The sequence below is a fragment of the Myotis daubentonii genome, chromosome 12 (assembly GCF_963259705.1).
Source record: "Myotis daubentonii chromosome 12, mMyoDau2.1, whole genome shotgun sequence".
In the NCBI taxonomy this organism is placed as follows: domain Eukaryota; kingdom Metazoa; phylum Chordata; class Mammalia; order Chiroptera; family Vespertilionidae; genus Myotis; species Myotis daubentonii.
Window position 1 is genome coordinate 13262748 of NC_081851.1, and position 21110 is coordinate 13283857.

Sequence of the window (21110 nt, forward strand, 5' to 3'; positions counted from 1 at the left end):
CAGCAGTCTCCGGCTTGGCAAGATCAAGTTGCCAGGTGCCTCTCATGAATTCTGGGAAGGCCATGCCAAAGTAAAGAGGGGCCTTGAGAATGAATAGGCACCAAACAGTCAGCAGAGGAATTTTGAGACCTACAATCAGGAGGATGTAAAACGCCTCAGACCCCCACTCAACCGGCTCTTCAAATTAGCTGACAGCCTGTTTGCACTTCCTAAGCCAGATGGATAGGTCTGCTCGCCCTGCTTCTTTAATAAAGGTGCTTGCTTTAACTGCTTTAGTAAATCGGCTTAATCACACGCAATCATGGTCTCTCGAATAAATTCATTTCCATGATAAGGATAGAGGTTGGGGAAAGCCCTCTCCATGGACTCGGGGCTACCCAGTGTCACCTTTCTGGTGTTGGGGAAAAGGTCCTTGAACACGTTCCACCTGAATGAGGAGCTGCGAGAGCTTCCTTTCATTGCTGTGTTTCTCGGTGTTGAGATACCTACTTCTTGGCAGGAGCAAACACCACCAGGCATTGGATTTGTGCATAGCACCCAGATCACTTAATTAAAATGAAGTACAATTGCTTTCCAGAACCTTCTAGGACCTAGAAAATGCTCATTTATGGCCTGTGCTCATGGAAAGCTGATCTGAGACGCTGCACTGATAGCTGTCTTTCTTGCCCACAAAAACCACTACAGTAGGCTGGGCCCCAGAGACAGGGCCAGAATCTCTCCATCCAGCATGAGAGGCGTTGATGTCATTCCCTCTTTCCGGTCTCCAGGGTTTGTGACCTTGGCATTTGCATTTTCCCAGCGTCAAGCCCAGGAAGGCACAGGGTAAGTGCGCAGAAAGGGCAGCAGACCGATGGACGTATGAGCTGCTGCCACAGGCCGGAGTGTGCTGGGGACTTTTTACAGCCCCTTAACATCCACTCTCTCTTTTTGTTGTTGTTAATCTTCAACTGAGGAGGTATATTTCCCATTGATTTTGAGAGATAGTGGAAGGGGTTAAGCGTTGGGGGGTGGGTGGGGGGGGACATCAATGTGAGAGAGGCACAATGACTGGTTGCCTCCTGCACATGCCCAACCAAAATTGGTGGATTAAGCCTGCAACTGAGGTACATGCCCTTGACTGGAATCCACCTTGAGACACTTCAGTCCATGGGCTGATGTTCTAACCACTGAGAAAAGCCGGCTAGGACTTGCCACTCGCTTTTGTATGGCCTATGAGCTAAGCAGTCTTCTTACATTTTTAAATGATTAATTTTTTTTTAAGCAGACTTTTGTGAAAACTCTATAGAATTCAAAGGACAATGTCCACAAGTAAAGGGTCATTGGAGCACAGCCTTCCCGTTTATTTATTGACAGAGGGTCTAGGACCGCCTCCTGCCCAGCGGCTGTGTAGAGTAACTGCACAGAGGCTGCATGGCCCAGGCCCTCCATGTTGGCCTTTCTGCCCGCTCCCTGCATAGATGGAGAGAACAGCCTCCCAGGTCTGGACGGGCTGCCAGCACAGTCACTTTCTGGCTAGTGGTTATGTCCCCCATCCAAGCCAGCTTTGCAGCCAGGTGGTGCCAGCCCCACCCTATCCCTCTCTGTGACTTTGCTGTCCAGGTCTCCCTCTGGTCCAGGTCCATCTGAGGGGAGAGAGAGTAAAGAGCACTCCCGGCCTCACACAGCATAGGGGGAGCCCGATCAAGCTCCTAGAGGAACTCCCCCAGGGTGACCATCCTCTGCTCTGGGGGGCACAGGGCCGCACCAGGCCTGGGGCTGGGCCACACCCCTCTTCTGGATGCCTCCTGGTGGAGAGGCCCATCCTGGGTGGCAGATACTCCTGGAGGCTGAGGGTAGTGTTTCCTGAGGTGCTGGCATCGCGGGGCGGGGCAGAGTGCTGTGTCCCTGCTGGGCATCAGGTCCTCACTGCTCTTGGGTTTGTGGTGGAACCGGCGGGGTCAGAGGAACCTGGTGTCAGGGCGAGGGGACACAGAGGGACACACATCAGTCTCTCACTCTCACTCGCCTACCTCCAGTGGGCTCTGTGCTGCCTCTGCTCATGGAACACAGGGAGCCCTGCTGGGGAGCCCAGAGCACACTTCTCCCAGGCTGGCACTGGGATGTCAAGGACATGCTGGGATTCTCTAGAAGTTCACAGTGGGGTTTAAAAACAAAATAACATGGGAGGGAAGTGCAGAGCTTCTGCTAAAGCTGAAATTAGCAACAGCTGTGAGGCACCACACTCCTTAGCCCTTGGGACAGTGACAGACCATCTTCTGCACCATTAACAAACTTAAACGCTGTAAAGGAATCACACTCACCCGTGTCCTCTGACCACGATGGACCAGAACTCCCGGCCCTGTGCCCATCCGGAAGCTGCAGGAACTCAGACTTGTAGGATGGGTGGCTCGCCCAGGCGCCCAGAGCCGGTCAGTGAGGAGAAGGGATCTGAACCCAAATCCGTGAAAACTCCCAGGCCTGAGCCTGAAACTGCATGATGTGCCCTATGGAGGCAAACCCATCATGCTGTGAAGAACTTGCTAATTGTCTTCTTTAAATCACACAAACAACACAAAGCTCAGAGCCCAGATCCAAGGGCACTGGAAAGTGCCCAGAAGGAAAGCCAACTTACCCTTCAGGCCCCGAGGTGAGCTGTCACTGGACGCATCCCTATGGCTCTCCAAGCTGCCTGGCTGGGACCTGAGAGGAAAGGACAATCCTTAACCGAAAGGGCCAATGACCCACTCTAGCCCAGACTCAGCCCTCCACTCTGACCATTAGGATATAACAGAGTGATTCTGCCACAGCTCAGGGGAGCGCCCCCAGGAGCACAGACCCGGATTCTGGAGATGCCCTAGGAGGGGACCCGCCTCCCCTGAGTGCCTGGCCCTGTGCACAGTGGGCATGGGCTGTGCGGGATGACAGCCTGTGCTTCTGTGTCTGTGAGGTCTGGGGCTGGGCTCAAACAAAGGAAATTTGTTTAGACCAAACAAGGCGGCTCTGAGAAAGCGAAGTGTTGGAGGGGTGGGGAGCCCACCCTTACTACACATGGAGCTTTCTAGAACACGTGGAAACACCCTGTCTGGACCAGGACAGTGGCACCTGGTGAGGGCGGGAGCCAGGACAGGGCAGAGTGTGTGCGCCACATGTGCCCAATGAAGCCTGAGCCCGCTCCAGGGCCCACTTCCCCTCGGTGGTCCGAGGGGCGGATGCTGGGGTCTCAGGAGGAAAGAACGTGCTGGCTTTCCATGGCTATTTGCTGTCCTTAATCTCCTTCCTGCCCCGCCAAGCAGTCTGCACTGGACTCACTGGGGCACAGGGCTCCCAGGTCCCCAGCCCTCGAGTGCTCCCCAAATAGCAAGCATCAGATAAAGCCTCTTAGCACCGGGGTTTGGGGGTTAGCCAACAAGTACTTGGTTCCCGTGAAGAGCACAGAAGCAGAACCAGCCCCCCCCCCCTTTGAGAAGGAAAAACTTGAACAAAAAAACCCACCTTCCTCCTGGAAAAGGACGTGTCACTGAAAGGCAACTGTGATACAGATCAGCGGCTCCCAAAGCCTCCGTCCATTCCAGCCCTGCTCTGCCCACCCCTTCGCCTCTGTCTCTTGATGAGAGAAGCTCCAGGAATCAGAACACTGAGGAAGACGATCCCTGTCCTCAGCGGATTCGGCATAAATCTGGCCCCTCGGTGACACTTCCAAGAGCGGTGGCCGACTCCTCCTGTCGTGTTACCCTCCACCCAGTGTGAAGAGGGGAGGGCTCCGCGGTGTCACACTGCCCCCCACAGAGCCTTTCTCTGCCCATAAGTTGCAGGAGCCCATGCCAGCACCATGGAGCTTTCTAGGCAATGGGAGGGTGGGAGATAGGGCTCCTCCTGCACTTATTGTTGATACTTCCGAAGCCGAAGCCAATGTAAACGCTCTCAGTTTTTGTTTTAATTAAAAAGTTAGCTCCCCACCCTCCTAGGATTTTGTTCTTTGGAAATTATAAAGACCCGAAGCGACTGTTAATGGTCGAGAAGGCTGGTCTCATTCCCTGATTCCCTTCTGCCTCCATGAGATGGCAAGAGTTTCCACCAATTTCTAAGATAAAATTTACCACTGGGAGCTGCTCTGGGCAACTCCACTCCAGGTGAGGAAGGTGAGACCTTCCTGCAATCAGTGCTCTCTGCCTGGGCCACTAGGCCTTCCTTCAGGCAAGGGCAGTCCGAGCCTCCAGAAGAGTGACTCCCCATCATGGAGGGATGGGAGCAGGAGCTGCATGCTTAGGCCCCTCGGGGAGACAGGGAAGGGGTGTTGAGGAACTGCGGGTCCCCATTTCCGCTTCAGCATAACACCTCCACTTTCACCTCCTTTGTGTGTGGGACTTGCACACAGGCCTTAGCTTGAAGGAAAAGCACTGCTGATGGAAACAGGTCTGAGAACACAGGCTGAAGGTTGCTGGGAGCCGGTCCATCCTTGCTGTTTCAAGGGACCTGGCATATATGGCATATGGTTCTTAATATATTTGCTCACCTTCTTGGCGCTGTGTTTTAACCAAAGTCACCTCTCCGAGAAAGGTTGAATCCCCAGGTAGGGATTTTCCCCTGAAGTTAGGGAGGGAATAAAACCCCTCAACTAAGTGCCAGGCGGGTAATTAATCACTTCAACTAGGAACAATCATGCTTAAACTACATAATCTTTTCTCCCTGGAATGGAGATAAGAAACGCCCTAACCTTTGTAATAGAGATTGATAGGATTGAATCAACTGGTATAAATACAGTTGTAACAAGACAGAAAGACTCAGAACTTAGAACAGAATCAAGAAGACAGAACCTACACGGAGCCTAGAGACAGAAGAACTTTGCTGGAGAGAGCATGCCGGAGGATCCTGGAGAGGGACTGGCCTCGGAGCCTAGAGACAGAGCCTAGCGGGAGAACATGGCAAGGGATCCTGGACTGAACCTGACTACAGAGATTGGCAGGAGAACCTGACTAGAACCTGGTGACTGAACCTGGCTGGAGATCTGAAGCAGAACCTCTCTGGAGATCCAGACCAGAACTTGGCTGGAGATCCTGGCTAGAGATCCTGGCTAGCCTGCTGATCAACTGAACACTGTCTCCGTGTCATTCCTTCTTCGCCGACTCCGTCCACACCTTTGGGGACCCCTGGACCCGCTGGGGTTGGACCCCGGCATATGGCACCCGAACAGGGACCCCTAGGTAAGCGCCCCGCACTCGGGACGGATAGGACTCCACCGTAGGAGGAGGGTGAATAGTCTTCGCCGACTCCGTCCACACCTTTGGGGACCCCTGGACCCGCTGGGGTTGGACCCCGGCAGAAGGGCACCACGCACCGCCCACTCCCCGTGCTGCCTGTGGTTGGTGACCACTCACAGGGGCTGTCATCTGAATTCTAGCCCGTGGAGAACATAAGGCGGGTGAGTCAGCGGACCTGGAACATCCTCGGGAAACCTGAGCCTTTTGCCAGAGGGCCACCTCTGACTCTGGCCCAGCCCTGAGTCGTGGTCGTGTCCAGCTCCTGGAGGAGGGAGGGGTGGGTGGACCCTGCCCTTAGGGAGTACGTGCCCTGCATGTCCTATCTCTCCCCATTTCTCCTGCTGGGACAGCCTCACACTGGGGACTCTCTCTGACTTAACTTTAAATCACTCTTCCGCCTGCGCAATGACTGGGACTCCAAAGGACAGCAGTGTCCTGGCCTAAGGGCCATGCAGCAAAGGCAGCTGATACTTAGCATCCCGGGAGCCCCTCCACCTCCAGGGCCAGCTGCACCCAAAGCAGGGCCTGAGAGCAATCCCCTCCCAGGGGCCTGGGCTCTCTGGCGGGGGCGGGGGGGGGGGTTGGGGGGGCCTGGAAGAAGGTAAAGGAAAGAACCACCACCTGAGGGAGGAGGCAGGTTCCCTAGAGAATGAGCCTGCACCAGCAGCTCCTCACCAGCAACGTCGGGAATCCATGGGCCACCAGTCACTGCTCTTCCCTGAGAAGGACTAGGATGCCCTGTGCCTCAGGCCTGCCAGCTGCTCTCTGACAGCAGCCCTGGGTCCCCTCCAAAGGGACACCAGGGTCTCCATTTTGCAGACAGTTCTAGGTCCCCCTGAGCGTGAGCACTGGGCTGCCAGGAATCGCCGTGGGCAGTGCTGGGCGTGCAGTATGGGGGGCCCTGGGGCAGGCTCCGCAGGCATCTGAACAGGCCTGGGCTCTGGCTCAGTGGGGATCCAGGCTGAGGTAGCCCAATGGTTAGCCTGGTGGGCCGGGCCTGGAGCCACACAGCCTGCTGGCAGGCCCAGGGGAGGTGGTGTTCCCGGCTCCTGCTGGAGCCCAGGCAGGGCTTCTGCTCTGCAGAGCCTGGGAGACTGGGCCGGCTGCTGAGTGGCCACAAGGAACACAGAGCGAGCCCACCCCAGCCACGCAGGGCACAGCACCCCTGACACCCAACAGTCAGTGGCTGCCATTTCAGTGTCTGGCCAGGAGCACAGAGGGACTGCCTCCTGCCCTGTGCTCACTCACCTCACCTTCTCCCAGGGGTGCTTCTGATTTGTAAACCAGGGGCCAGGTCCTGAAGCTGAGCCAGGCAGCGTTGAGTGCAGAGGCCCTGTGTGTCTTTGCTGGGCTTGTCAAATCACAGTTATGCTTGTCATAGCTTCCAGGGTTCAGTGGGAGGTAAGACGATGAAAAATCATAAACACTTCTTTTCTCGTCAGTTTCTAACACCTCCAGGGCAGTCATTTCCAGCTCTTCTGCTGTCCTCAGACGTTGTCATCTCTAGGTCATAAGCAGAATGTCTTTTTAAGTTTGAAGCTGTATTTCTCCCCTCTGTTGCATGTTTTAAATTTCCCAGTGCTCATCCCCAGATGCTCCTTTTCACAGCATCCTGCTCTGGTTGCACCCTGCAAAGTGGCTAACTCTGATGTCATGATGGGCATTTTAAAGCTTTTGTCTCTGTAACAATGCCCGCTGACCCTGTTGCTCTCAAATCGGTTTGTCTCTGGTGTTGCAGGTGCTCCTGAGGTGTCTGGGGACCCTGACCTCTCATGGGCTCCCCCTGGCAAGATGTGACCCGACTGCCCTGCTGGGAGTGTCTCCCACTAATCAGATGCCTTGAAGAGGACCGTAATGTCCCATCTAAGGTGTGAGCACGCAGGGCTACTGGCATCTGGGAGACATCCAACCTGTCAATCCTCCCCGAGTCCCCTTGTTGTTCAGTCTAGGACACCTGCCCTCCACGCCATGGACCGGCCTCCAATGCAGGGACCCAGTCAAGTCTCTTCCCTGGAGAATAAACCTCCAATGTTGCCTGATTTTAGCCCAAACTCTGGTTCACCTCCATTAGGAAGCCACCTGGTGCCACCAATTCCTGAGCAGTGGTGTGGGTCTCGGGGCTCAGGCCCAGTCGTCCAGATGGCGGAGTTACCCTCCCAAAGTTGCACAGCTGTAGGTGGAGCTGAGCTCTGAACCTGTGTGTGTGGGATGCCATCCTGTCCACAGCGTCACCCACCTGCTGACCACCTCTCAGTCTGAGAGGCACCTCCTGCCCCTGTGAGCCGGGGTCTTTGGGAAGGACCTCGGGCCGAGATGCTCATCCCTCTTGGTTCTGGAGGGACCCGTGACTCACCGTGGGTGCGGCCTGGGTGCCGGGAGGTGGAGGTGGAGCTGGAAGGAGCTGTAGTGATGGCTGAGGATGAACAGGCCCCGGAGCCCAGCTCTGATGGCCGGGGCTTGGTGGCTGGTTCAGCGGAGGCATCTCCTGGAATGCGGTCAAGGCTGCCTCTGGGTGGGGCCACTCCCTTTGGTATTAGGTCCCCAGGGCCTGGGGCAGAGAAGGACAGTGAGAAATGAGGCTGCAAGATCCCATGCCAAGTTGGGGCGATCACACTGAGGCCTAGAAGCAGAGGCAGCAGGGCCAGGGAGCCCAGGGACAAAAGCGGGGCTGTGTGCCTCACAGGCTGTGGTCTAAGGGGGGGGGGGCCTGGCAGCAGCCTGAGTTGGACGCCCCGGGAGGCCGGCCCTGGCTCTAACCATGGCTCACAGTGTGAGCCTCCAACAGCCCGGAGAAAATAAAGGGTGAGCTCAGGAGGCTCAGCAAAATGTTGGTAAAAGTCCAACACATTAGCTACTGGGCCCCCTGCCGTGTCCCTCAATCCCTGATTCAGTAGTGAGTAGACCTGGCCTGTGGCTGCTCAGGTCCACTCCCGACCTGTGGGCCAGGGCCTCCAGGTCCAGGATGTGCACCCTGCCAATGGGCTTCCCTTATGATTTGAGAAAGAAGTTCACTGCCACCCTAACAGTCATCTGTTTAAGAAGTCTTCATCTCTCATGGTGACTGACTGCAAGAATGATTTTTACCTTGTATGTTTGGCAATCTCTGAATTTTCTACTGTGAACATATACAAAGTTAAATAAAATCCTAATAAAGACAACAACAACACTGGGAGGAAAAACACTCCTAAAATATCTTCAACTACCTCATAGTAGGAAAGGGGATGGTTCTCCAAATACAAGTGAAAAACGAATGCGGCTGGAGTTCCTCAGAGCATCAGGACAAGGCTGTTTTGCACAGTGTCCTGCTCCAGGCAGCCGGAAGGCTATGGTCCCGGAGCCACACCCACTGTGGGGATTCTGGGCCCTCCACACTCTCCCAGGACCTGCCCCTCTTGCTCTTCAGCCCCCCAGTGTCTGGACTCATGGGGAAGTTTTAAGCACCCAAGCCTTGCAATGTGAAATCAAGGGGAAATTTGGATTCTGAAAGATAACCTTGATGAGAAGCAAGATTGAAGTTTGGTGGGATGAATCTGACAGGAGTCCACTGCGTTAAGTCAGCTTGAGGAGCAGCAGGGAGGCGGAGGCGCCAGACAGCAGCCAGGGCAGAGAGCGCGCGTTTCCAACAGCATGCTGGGCAGGCAGGCGGGGGACCAGCACACGGCAGCCCAGGAATCAGAGGGATGCATGTGACAAAGTCAGTGCCACATCAACTGACAGGAGCAGTGCGAGAGTCACGGTGGCCTTGTGTTTATATGATAGTGGTTTTCCATTCACAGTACCGATAACAATCTTTCTTTTTAAAATAAAGTGGAAACCACAAGTCGATTCAAGGGAAAGTATGTAAGTATCACTCAGGTGAAATAGACTTTGCAAAATCATGGAGATGGTATGAGGATGCTGAAGACAGAAAACAATGCAGTAGCTAAAGGCCTCTGTGGACCAGCGCTCCAAGCTGATGGTGACTGTGAGCTGATGTCCTGTCTGTCCACTGCTGCCCTCACAGCAGCATCCAAGACGTCAGAGGACCTCAGCACGGTCCTAAAACGTCACTCTGGGCTGAACCCTGGCTTGGCAACATCAATCCGATTATTTGAGATGCTGAGTGGAGCAGTCAATTCTTCAAACACAGAACACATCTAAAAAGGGACTGCCAAGATTCTGCGCTCTGACACAGAAAGTGGAGACAAGGGCAGCAGATTTAAAGTTAGCTGCCCAAAAATAAGTCTTGAAAAAATCTCACTTGACAGGGGCCACATAGTTTCGGAAGCATAGCGACCACTGATGAGTTCTGTGCTGCACAGGGGCATGGTCTACAAGCCTGCAGGTGTGAGGGGTGGGGGGGCGGCACTGGGCCCCGGGCCTCACTTAGCACAGACACCCTGGCCCAGGGACCTGGTGTGGATGCCCCAAGGCTCCCCTAACACTGCCCTGTGCTGGAGTCAGGTCCAGACGCTGGGACCACTGGTCTCCTTTAAAGTCAGAATCCAGGTTGGCTACTTTAAGCTTGGCTTGGAATTTGGGTCAGGAGGAGGGGTCCACTATGGGTCATCTGGCCTTTAGCTACTGTTTTTCTGTTTGTTTGTTTGAATTTCAGACATGAAGGCAGGTACATTGTGAAGACACTGATGGATTAGAAATCCCCAGTGTCTGAGAAAGGGAGGGGTTAGTTAGAAGCAGGTTCGATGTCAGAAGAAGAGGAGAACCTCAGGCGTTTACAGAAAGCCAGGCGGGACAATGGAGACTTGGGCTTTTCCTCGGTTCTTCTTCCCCAGAAGCGACTCTTTTTGTGCTGAGTTGCTAAATTGTGATCCCCTGGATAACCCAAGAGAGGAAGGAAAAACAAAACAAAACAGCAAATAAATGAAATGAATAATAACAAATGACTGCGTTAGCTAAATGTTCTTGGGAAATCAGAGTCCTGTCCTGTCCAGGAGATTTGGAAACAATACCCACGGCACAACCAGAATCAGGACTCAGTGAGCCATTATGCTCTGACTCCACTTAATTAATTTAGTGGCATCCTTGTGTCCAGGATTTACTTAGCACGTGAGGAGGGTTCTATATTGCTCTAGGAGCCGATGCCTTAGACTATTTTTCAATGTCAATGTGTTAAACTATTAAATAAGAATGTTTACTAGTTTAGGTTTTTCTTACTCCTAGGCCCTAATGACAAGATCCCTGGCAACTTGGCTCTCACACAACTAACTCCTGCTCCTGTTTAAACACCTTGGGACACTTCCTGGGGTGCTTCTGGCTGCTGCAATGGGACAGGCCACCTGAACTGCTCACTAGTAGTCCTTGTGCATCTCAAACAGCCTCTTATGGAAGGATGAGTTTGAAATTCATCTTTTTCAGACCAAAACACTGTCAACATCAAGAATTATTCCCATTTAGATCCCTACGCATCCTCTACTGCAAACCTACACTTCATGACCTTTAAATTATGGAGTCTCATCAGAGCAGCCAATTGGCCTAACTTCCTGAACATGTCATGTACATGAGCATAACTTATTTATCCTATTTCTGACTTAGGATTCAAGTCCATAGCAGGCCTGCTGTTATTTCTCTGTCCACACCACCACCTGGTGGCCACAGCTCACACCACAGGAGAAAGAACCCACTATGCAATGCTGGTGCCCCAGGCTTGGTCAACACCTTCAGGGACCAAAGCAGCTTCAACTGCAGGCAGTGCTCACAGTGGTTAAGAGTTCAGGCTCTGTAATCTGTCAGACCCGGGTTCAGTTCCTAGCCCCACCCCTTATTCTCTGGGAAAGTGCTTATTCTTGTCAAGCATCACTTTCCCAGCCCTGAAAAGGAGATAGGAATCATGCCTGCCTCACATGGCAGTTGGAACTAAAGGAGAGACGTAAAGTGTGAAACTAGCTAAAGGGTGCTGAGCCCAGAAAGAGCCCCCATTACATGGCTGTCGTTACTAATATCTACCACTGACCTCATCATTCAGGGATCTAAACAGTTGTTTGTTTGTTTTATTAATCCTCACCTGAGAATTTTTTTTTTTCAGAGAGAGTACGAGGGAGGGGCAGTGTCAGAGAGAGAAACATCTATGTGAGAGAGACACATTGATTGAGTGCCACCCACACAGCTCAACTGGGCCGGGCATTGAGCCTTCAACCCAGGCATGTGTCCTTGACCAGAATCAAACCCTGGACTCTCTAGTCTGAGGGCTGACACTCTAACCACTGAGACAAACTGGCCAGGGCAGTCAAGCATCTTTTCTCTGAAAGTTTTGCTAGCTCTATTAGGCTGATTATCATTAATTAAGTCAACTTAGACAATAACACAAGGGGAGGTGGTGAATGTAAAAAAATTTATGTAGCCCCCATGAGCACCCGTGGCAACAGACGCCTCAAGATAAATGTTAATAAGCTTCATTATCATTTCCCTGCATGTGAGCATTTGACCTAATCCACCTCCTGTAAAGACTGGGAATGAGAGCATTAGTCCCCAAACACTGGTATGGATGCGTGTGCACACTTTGCTTTTTGCATTTCGAGGTCCTGAAGTGGTGAATGTCACCCAGAAAGGCATGTACACAGGTCACACTCAGGAGGCGGCTTGTCACGGGCTCTGGTGCTGTCACAGCCGCCCCTGAGAGGGCACAAGTCTCAGGCCTGGGCTGGTCTTCAGGAAGTCCAGGTGTCCTTCATAAAATTTAAATTCTCAGGGTGCATGTTTGGCAGGTTTATAGGTAAGTCATGTATGAAATGATATTTAAAACTTAATTGAAAACTAAGCCAAGTTTAAGGCAAGTAAGGTGCACTTTCCCCCTTGCCGGAAGCCGGTCCATCCTTGCTGCTTGACACAGTTGCTGCAGGGAAGAAACATCTGCACAGCATATGTTTCAAGGAACCTGGCATATATGGCATACTGTTTTTAATATGTTTGCTCCCCTACTTAGCACTATGTGTTTTAACCAAGGTCACCTCTCTGAGAAAGGTTGTTTCCCCAGGTGGGGATTTTTCCCTGGAGTTAGAAATTAACAGGACTAAGGAAGGGAATAAATCAGTAAAACCCCTTAACTAAGTGCCAGGAGGGTAGTTAATCACTTTAACGATGAACAATCACGATTAAGCTACATAATCTTTACTTAGGATAATCTCCTTCAGTTACTTCCTTGTAGCTTAACAGAAAAATAGAGTAGTGACCTTGGAATGGAGATAACAAAAGGCCCTAACCTTTGGAATAGAATGGATAGGATTAAAATCAACTGGTATCAATACAGATGTAACAGGAGAATAAAGACAGAACCTGGCTGGAGAACCTGACTAGAGAACCTGGCTAGGCTGCTGATCAACTGAACACTGTCTCCGTGTCATTCCTTCTTCCCCGACTCCGTCCACACCTTTGGGAACCCATGGACCTGCTGGGGCTGGACCCCAACAGCCCCTCTCCCAAACCTTAACATCTCTGAAATCAGGATGCAGGTTCGATCCTGACTCACAGTCACTGTCAGCCAGGTGGCAATTATGAAAAAATCGTCACTGCCACAACCCATTTATCTTCTTATGTGAGCACCCTTGTCCTGACTGCCTCTTAGATTCCATTAAATACATACAGCACATGCAACTAGGAATCCACTTCAGAACCTATGGCAATTCCACATGACAACCCTGAATGATGAGGTACAGTGCACCCCTTGGTGGCAGGACTCAAGGCCAGATCAAGTTAGAGAAGGAAACCAGACCCGCTTGTCAAAGCGACAGGAAGATCAGAGCCACAAGAGGCCTTGCTGAAGACCTTGCAACTGTCAATCACGTGTTAAGTGCACCGCGGATCTCCCTACAGAAATGGCCTGTTGTAGGCCTGGAGGAAACAGGGAACCCCAAAATCCTCTGCTGTGGAGCTTTTCTCTGCAGTAACTGTGTGGACACCAGGTCTGGATATTTGAGTCCCTACCACAGTGTCCATGAGGCATGAGGCTCCTCATGCTAAAGGAACTGAATTGTTCTGGGACGAGAGTACAACAACACTGGGGGTTATATTTCCTACTTGGGTGTTCACATACCAAAGGAGACAGATGTGCATGTGTGGAGCACGCCCCCTTCAGCATCCTACACACACACACACACACACACACACACACACACACGCAAACACGCACACGCACACACATGTACACACCTAGCACGCAGTCTCCTTGGTTCTCCCATCCCTAAGGGAGACCTGAGATCCTCTCCCCTTCACTTCTTGCCTGCAGCCAGGTAAGCCCTTCCTACCTTTTCCCCTGGGCCCCCTGCAGGTGTCTTGCTCTTCTGTCCCCTTTGAGCAGCATGGGGTGGCCTCGAGGGGCTCCAGCTGCGATTGAAGAGGCTGAGAAGTACTGGGCGAGGCCTGGTCTGAGGACCCCAGCAGGCAGGGAGGCCTCTCTGGGGTTGACTTTCGTCGTTCTCTGGAACCGCCTTTCTTTAGTTTGATGAGTTTGAGTAAGAATTTAGCTCCAATCCAGTGCTTTTTCCTGTAAGAAGTAGGTTTTTAGGATACAGCCAACCCTCACTGCCCCTCCAGCAGGTCTCGGGTGCCCTATGGGAGCTGGGATTTCCATCACCCGCATGAGAAGGTGGCGCTTAATCTGGTTCAGAATGAGGGTGCTTTTTGCCATCACCATGCTCATCCCACCTGAGGCTCAGGAGGTGGCACACAATGTGCAGTTAATTCGCCCAGACCCAGGGGTGGTAGAAGCCTTCATCGTGCAGGAACCCACACTAGCCCCTCGGAAAAACAGAACTTCAAACCCAGGTCTCAGCTCTTGATTACTGTGCCAAGGGCAGGAAGTGGTGCCGTGCTGACCTAATCATGCTGGTTGGCAAAATTCCACCAAAAGGCTATTTTCAGAAAGAGTCAGGGACCTCCTCACTTTCTGCTAGCGGTAATAATACTTGAAATAGGCTGGCATACTCTGCCCACTCCCGGCATTGAGGAATCTGGGTGAGGGGAAGAGGGCAGGAGAGTGGGCCGCTTAAAGTAAAAACAGTGAGCCCTGGATGGGTTTCCTGGTGGTTGAGCATCAGCCTGAGCACTGAAGGGTGGTGGGTTCCATCCCCCATCAAGGGCACATACCTGGGTTGCAGGTTCGATCCCCGGCCCCGGTCGAGGTGTGTGCAGATGGAAACCAATTGATGTGTCTCTCTCATCTCTCTCTCTCTCTCTCTCTCTCTCTCTCTCTCTCTCTCTCTCTCTCTCTCTCTCTTTCTCTCTCTCTCCCACTGCTGTCACCTCCCTCCCTCCCTTCTACTCTCTAAAAATCAATGGGAAAAATACCCTTGGGTGAGGATTAAAAAAAATAAGTAAGTAAATAAATGAAAACTGTGAATGTAAAGTGTAATACATTGCAGCTAACAGGAAATGAAGCATTATAATCTAACAGGGACCATAGCTGGGTTCTGACCCTGGCTCTGCCACGAAACAGCACTGTGCTTACACAAGCCACTCAATTTCCTCACCCGTGCCTCAATTTCCCTGTCAACAGAAGGGTCAGGTGGCGGTTCTGAAATTCTGTGGTTCTGTGATTTCTACAGAGAGGCCCTACTGGATTCATGTGATTTGACCTCAAGGCTGGGCTGGGACAGGTCAATGGGGAGGTCCAGCTCCTGGGCTCAGGCCCTGGCCCAGGGGGAGCCCTGCTTGACGGAGGCCGGCAGTCTCGGGGACCAAGCCGGCCCACCAACGGGGCTGCTGCTCTCTGTGGAAGGGAACGTGTTTGTGAACCTGCCCTGGGGGTGGGGTCCAGTGAACCCAGAGGAATGGAGGGCAGAACAAAAGGTTCCTGTGCTTGAAGACAGGGGTGCTGGTCCAGGTATCTGCCCCAAGCTTCCTTCCCAAAACAGAAGCGTGATTTTCTAGGTCTGGCAATCTTGAGACAAAAGCTGATATGCCTGCTTTAGTGGCTCTAAAAGCACAGACTCTGCCCTTAAACAGGCTCCTGGCCAGCAGCATTCACCATCCCTCATGGGATAACCCTGAGAACTGAGGGCGGGACTGACAGAAACTCTAAATTCTTTCCATGCTGGGAGGGACCTGCACACAGGGACCTGCCATACAGCGGAAGGTACGCGCACAACAAACTGGCCGCTGCTCTAGATGCTACAGCTTCCCCCGCTCGTGAAAAAGCAAGCTTTCTGTCCTGGGTGTAAGCTACTGACGCTTAAATCAACTCACTTCTTTGGCGCTGGATCATGGAAGTTGTGCTGAGCCATGCTTTTTTCTTCCAGTTTTTCATTTTGTCTCTGTAAGGCATTTAATTTGTCTCTAACAGAGGAGAGAGAAAAACAATCTGGTTTTTAAAATAAAACACATAAATTGACGCATCACCCCCGCCTGGGACCTGGCCCAGAAGGAGCCAGTGTGTTTCTGGGACTCAGACATCACGGTGCTCAGGACCACCATGACCCCTGAGTTGGGAATACGGGGATGGAAGCATGTGACGTGGATCCAGGAGCCTAACACGTTGAGGAGACGGCTGAACACCAAGGGTCAGGCTGTACGTCACCTCAGGAGAGAGACCCCGAACCATCTGACACTCAAGCTGGGAAACCCCGAGTGTTCGGGCCACATCAGCTCAGGACGTTGGGCACTCGGGTCAGACCCAGGGCTAGGCTAGCTCCTGCGGGTGCAGACCAACGATACCTTCAGTGGTGGGGAGGGGTCTGCCCTCAGTGACTTAGATGGGCATCAGGTTAAAAAGGTCAGTTTAGCAAAGTCAGACCCCAGACCTGGGCCCACTCCAATGTCGGACTCCTGCTCATACTTCCAGGGAAGCAAACTCAAAGCCTTTTGGGAGCCAGACAGAGAAATCAGGAGCAAAGCGGCCTGGGAGGACCTGAGGGAGGAGTGGGGGCCTGTGGCAAGGCTGAGCGCTTGGTGCCACCTGGGACCTAACGCGGGGCCTGCAAACAGAGCGCCGCTCTCCATGTGGCGGAGCTTCTGACTGCATTTCCCGAAGGATCCAGAAGCCCCAGCTCTGAAGCACAATCTCTTAATTCCTAAACGTGGGAAGTCAGTTCACATTTTTAAAAACACAGAAAGGACCAGAGAGACACCTCTTAAACCTTGGGCTGCCAGAGGGCACCCCTGCTCCTGGGAAAGGGAGCCTGTCCTTCCTGAAGCAGAGGGCATGGCATGCTTTCCTGTTGTCTGTCTAGGAGCCATGCACGCAGTGCTCGCTATACAGTGCCCCCCACTGGGCAGCCGGCGCCTGTCCTGTTCCTGTCTCCTCACCCATGTGGCCTTGACAGCTCAGACCCCTGCTTTTCCTGCCTGAAAATGAGTCCTTGGCATCCAGGCAGCTGCTCAGGTTCCTTCAGTCAAGAAGGTGACCAGGCCCCCTAATCCAAGGGCTTTCCCACGAGTTCACCGCGAAGTGAGCACCCGTGAGAAGCGATCGCTTGCAAACCACTGGGTCCCTGGCCACGGACCTGCTCTGCTCCCAGCACCCTCGTTTTGGCCTCTGTTCTTCTAGTCTGTGTTATTCTGTTCCCACAGCCGTCCCCTAGCCCCACAAACTCATGGTCCAGCTATCCCAAGGCTGGGGAAGACTCCGCTTGGAGCAGGCTCAGGAAGCCTGCCCACTCTCTGACCTCCTACAGACACTTTCTAATGCAAAACCATCATCAGATCATCCCCAGGGTACCAGGTCCCCACTCTTCTAGTTTGCACCTGCCCAGCCTCTGCTGGTAATTTTTACCAGCTGCATTAGAGAGAGCCCTCTTCAGGCTACAATCTCTCACTTCTACCCCAAAAGTACAGTGCGGTTTCCCATGTCAACCATCCTTGGTAGGTGTTGAGCGCCCTGTAGATGAGCAGACAAATCCGGGAGAACAGTGAGCAGAATCGTCACCCTGGGGAGCTGGGACAGTGCCCCAGTGGTCACTGTGGCCATGTCCCTCTGTCCCACACTGGCCAGCCATTCCCGATCGCAAGGAAGGACAGTCCCAGCAGCACAGCCCCGAGGGGTGAAGACCACCCTGGACCCACAAGATGCATCTCAGATGACTTGACTTCCAAACCACAAGGTTTCCAACACCAAGGCTCTTCCTCCTGCCCTCATTTCTGGCAGCTTCCTAGGCCCTGTACACCAGCATCCCTTAATCACCCACTTCCCAGTGAGTCTGACTCATTAGCCGGGCATGGAAGCCTTCCACAGCTGAGCACTGCCTCTCCCAGCCTTCCTTCTTGCCACTCCCTGCACCTTCCCTGCACCCAGACCACACCAAGCTCCACCTTCACGTTCTCCACCCTCTGTTCCCCCGACACACTGGCCAGCCTTCTCCCCATCCGTGTCAGCAGCAGAACCCCAACTCCCACCACCACGCTTCCATCCATTTCCAGGAAGCTCCTCAGCATCTTTTTGTGTGCACATAGCTCTGCTCACATCCCACCACCCCTACCGGTTCCTGAAGACCGGGTAACTGGTTCTGTGTACCTCGCAAGGCCAGGCCTGTCGGCAAAGGCAATGTCAGCAGAGGGAGGACAGCCACTGTGCACCAACAACCCACTCTCCAGCCCATTAAGGGAAAAATCGACCCAGAAAGGGCTCAGCCTGTGATCTGAAGTCCTTCCCTAGGAGCCTCTCTTTATCACTGTTGTATTTTTCAAAGTGAACTTGATCCCAAAAGAAGATTAAGAAGTGTCTGGCAGGGGGCAGTGTCTCTGAAAAGCCAACAAAGCCAACCACCCCTATTTGAAGAAATCTAGAACCATTCCCCGGAAAATGAGAAAGATGTGCTGGTAAGATAGTCTGTCCCCTTGCCTGGGACACCAGTGCACCCAGGGGGTTCTCTGCTGCCCAGAATGGTGCGGCCTAGTCGTGGAGCTGGAAGCCACGGCCCCTCTGTTGACGGGCATCCGTCAGCCCACACCCCTCACACGTACTGCTGCTGCTCCTCGTGGAGCTGGTCCTTGTTCTCCACATCCTCCTGGAAAAGCCTCTGGTTCTGCTCTTTCAGCCTTTGGATTTGGCTCTGCAGGTCACGTTTTTCTCCCTCCAAGTTGCCCTTGAGGCGGGAGAGCAGCTAAAACACAGATGGACAATGTCTCAAACAGCACACACTCCTGTGATTCCACTGCTGAGAATCTACTTCCAAAAAGAGAAAAAGGCCACGTGCACAAAGATGGCCATTTTGGTATGATCTACGTCAGCTGGCATGACCAATACGGCCAATGCCATGGGGATGGCCAAGCCTTCTGCCGCTGCACCGTCCAATCAGGCAGCCACAGGCCATGTGTGGCCACTGAGCACTGAAAACGCAGCCAGTCTGAGCTGAGATGAGCCATAAGTGCAAAATACATAATAGGTTCCAAGGACTTAATAGTGATTCAAAAAATAATGTAAAATATCTCATTAATAAGCTGCCCGGTGCATGTGGCTTGGTTGAGTGTCATCCCATGCACCAAGAAATCACCAGTGTAGTTCCTGATGAAGGCACATGCCTGGGTTGCTGGCTCCATTCCCCAGTAGAGGGCATGCAGGAGGCAGCTGATGGATGTTTCTTTCAAAAAGTCAGTAAAAACATATTATAAAAAAATCTCATTAATAAGCTTTTGGGGTTACATGTGATACTTTAGATATAAGGGTTAAATAAAACAGACCCCTACATCAATCCCACCTGATTCCTTTTACTTTTTGAATATGGCTACTAGAAAGCTGAGTGTTACATGTGGTGGCCTGCATTATATTCCTATTGCACATCTCTGATCTAGGCAGGGTTGGCACGTTTTTCCTGTAAAGAGTGAGGTACTAAATATGTTAGGCTTTCCAGGCCGACAGTGGTCTCCATTGCAACTGTTCAACTCTGTTATTACAGCAGGAAAGGAGCCAGAGAAACAATGCACATGCATGGGTGTGTCTGTGTTTTAAAAAACAAACCAAAATTCTTTACTCGTGGACACCAACATTTAAATTTTATGTCACTTTCACTTGCCCCCAAATATTATCCTACTTTTGATTTTCACCAGCCATTAAAAACTGTGAAAGCTATTCTTGGTTCTCAGCTGTACACAAACAGGCATGAAGCTGGACCTGAAATTTGGGCTGAGGCTGGCCAGCTCCTGCTCTAGAATATCATCGCGGTTGGTGTAGCAGGAAGTCCCAAACTTTGTCTTCAGACAAACGGGGTCCCAACCCGCTACTTCAGAGGGACAAGGATGGGAACCCCAGCTCACAAGATCATTGTGAGAATTAAATGAGATGACATAGAGAGCAGAGTGCTCAGCCGAGAGGACAGAGATAAAACGGTACTTGGCTGTTTCCATGCACCGCCCCGACCCTGCAAAAAGCAAAGATGAGGTGAAAGGTGTTCTGTAGCACACCCCTGCCAGTCATGGTGTTCGTCCCAGTCAACTGCCTCTGGCTTCTTCTCTGCCTCTGTGTGACATTCACACACACACTCTTTGAGCAGAGATGCCAATGAGGACCCATTCCCACCTGGCTGAGCCCACGGCGTCAGCCCAGGGAACAGGCCCACCCAGGGTCCTGGGGCCTCCAGCCCTGGCCTCACCTGGCAGTGGTTGTCCTGCTCAGTCAGCGAGATGTCCGTGCTCTGGAGCTCCTCCCTCAGCCAGTTGCACTGGTTCTGCCAGCAGTTCACCTGCAGCTGCGTGTCGTTCAGGGAGGTCTGCAGCTTCTTGCTGTGGGTCTGCAGCTCTTCATGCTCCCCCTTCAGTCCCTCGTACAGGGCCTGCCAGCGGTTCACCTCCAGCTGGGTGTCGTTCAGGGAGGTCTGCAGCTTCTTGTTGTGGGTCTGCAGCTCTTCATGCTCCCCCTTCAGCTGCTGGTGCAGGGAATTGGCCCTAGGGGTGGAGAGACACAGGGCCAAGGGCTGAGGCGCATTCCCAGGCTCTGTCCCAGTTGTGCAACCTTAATCAAAACTGCAACCTCTCTGGGCTTCAGTTTTTTTCATGTGTTAATGAAGGGTTGAACAAAATCAGCGTTTTTCAAAATGTGTTCATTGGGGTTCCAGGAGGCTACCCCAGGTGCCCCACTGCGGGCTGGGGGAGAAGGACAGGCAGGCTCGGACACCACGGCAACAGAGCATCCCTGTAAAAGTCCTTTCTGCTTTTCTGCTTTGGCACATCTGCCTACTTGGAAAAAGGGTTCTTTGTTTCAAACACTTAAACACTGAATCAGACCGTTTTTGCTCTAAGACTCTATGTCTATGTCCTGCTCTTCCAATTCCAAGCCCCTTTCTAATTTCAACACTTGAAATAAATAAAATAGGAGATTCTGGACTGTTACCTAAACCCACTGAAATTATCACCATCATCATTACCCGAGTGGGATTCCTGGGGAAGATATATACCAAAAAGCTCATATGACCAGAGGCTCATGGACTCAATTTGAGCACAGGTGTGTCAAGTTTGGCTCACACAGCTTTTTTTTAAAAAAAAATTTAACATTTACTTATTTTATTTCATTTTAAAGCATGTATGGTTTTATTAATTGATGTCTCTCCAATAAAGTCAACTACAAAAAATAAAATAACAAAGAAAGGAAACAGAAAAAGATAAAAAGATTCTTCCGTTGTGGTCCTGTGAATAATCGCTGGGTTTAGGTTTAAGGGTCCAGAGCCTCAAAAGTTTTTCCAGGTCCTCCCGGTGCTCTGTTCCGCCCCCAAAAAGCAGCTTAAAAAAAAAATTATTTTACCAGCATTTAAAAATTTTAAGTTTCCCATCAACATTCAGATATCTTCTTCTCAGGAAAAAAAAAGCATAAAGAAGGAAGACCTGGCAGCCAGGCCTGCCTCCCAGCTGACAGCCTCTAGCTGAGGTGTATTCTCCACCAGGGCCTGGTCTATTGCTGACTCTAATTCCCCACCTGCTGGGCCTGCCTGGCCACTGCAGGCAGCTGAGTTTACAGCC

General features: G+C 52.2%; 1 protein-coding gene across 1 annotated transcript in view; it reads right to left on the bottom strand.

Annotated features, from left to right (window-relative positions):
- Positions 1-7465: 7465 nt before the first annotated feature.
- Positions 7466-21110, bottom strand: part of LOC132213898 (protein Daple-like) — a 58182-nt gene continuing 44537 nt past the window's right edge. Inside the window, exons 18-23 of the mRNA XM_059660779.1 lie at positions 19896-20042; positions 19751-19790; positions 18120-18265; positions 15414-15503; positions 13475-13713; positions 7466-7785 (exon numbers count right to left, since the gene is read on the bottom strand). Coding sequence (XP_059516762.1) covers positions 7466-7785; positions 13475-13713; positions 15414-15503; positions 18120-18265; positions 19751-19790; positions 19896-20042 — 982 coding nt within the window. The remainder of the gene's footprint in view (positions 7786-13474; positions 13714-15413; positions 15504-18119; positions 18266-19750; positions 19791-19895; positions 20043-21110) is intronic.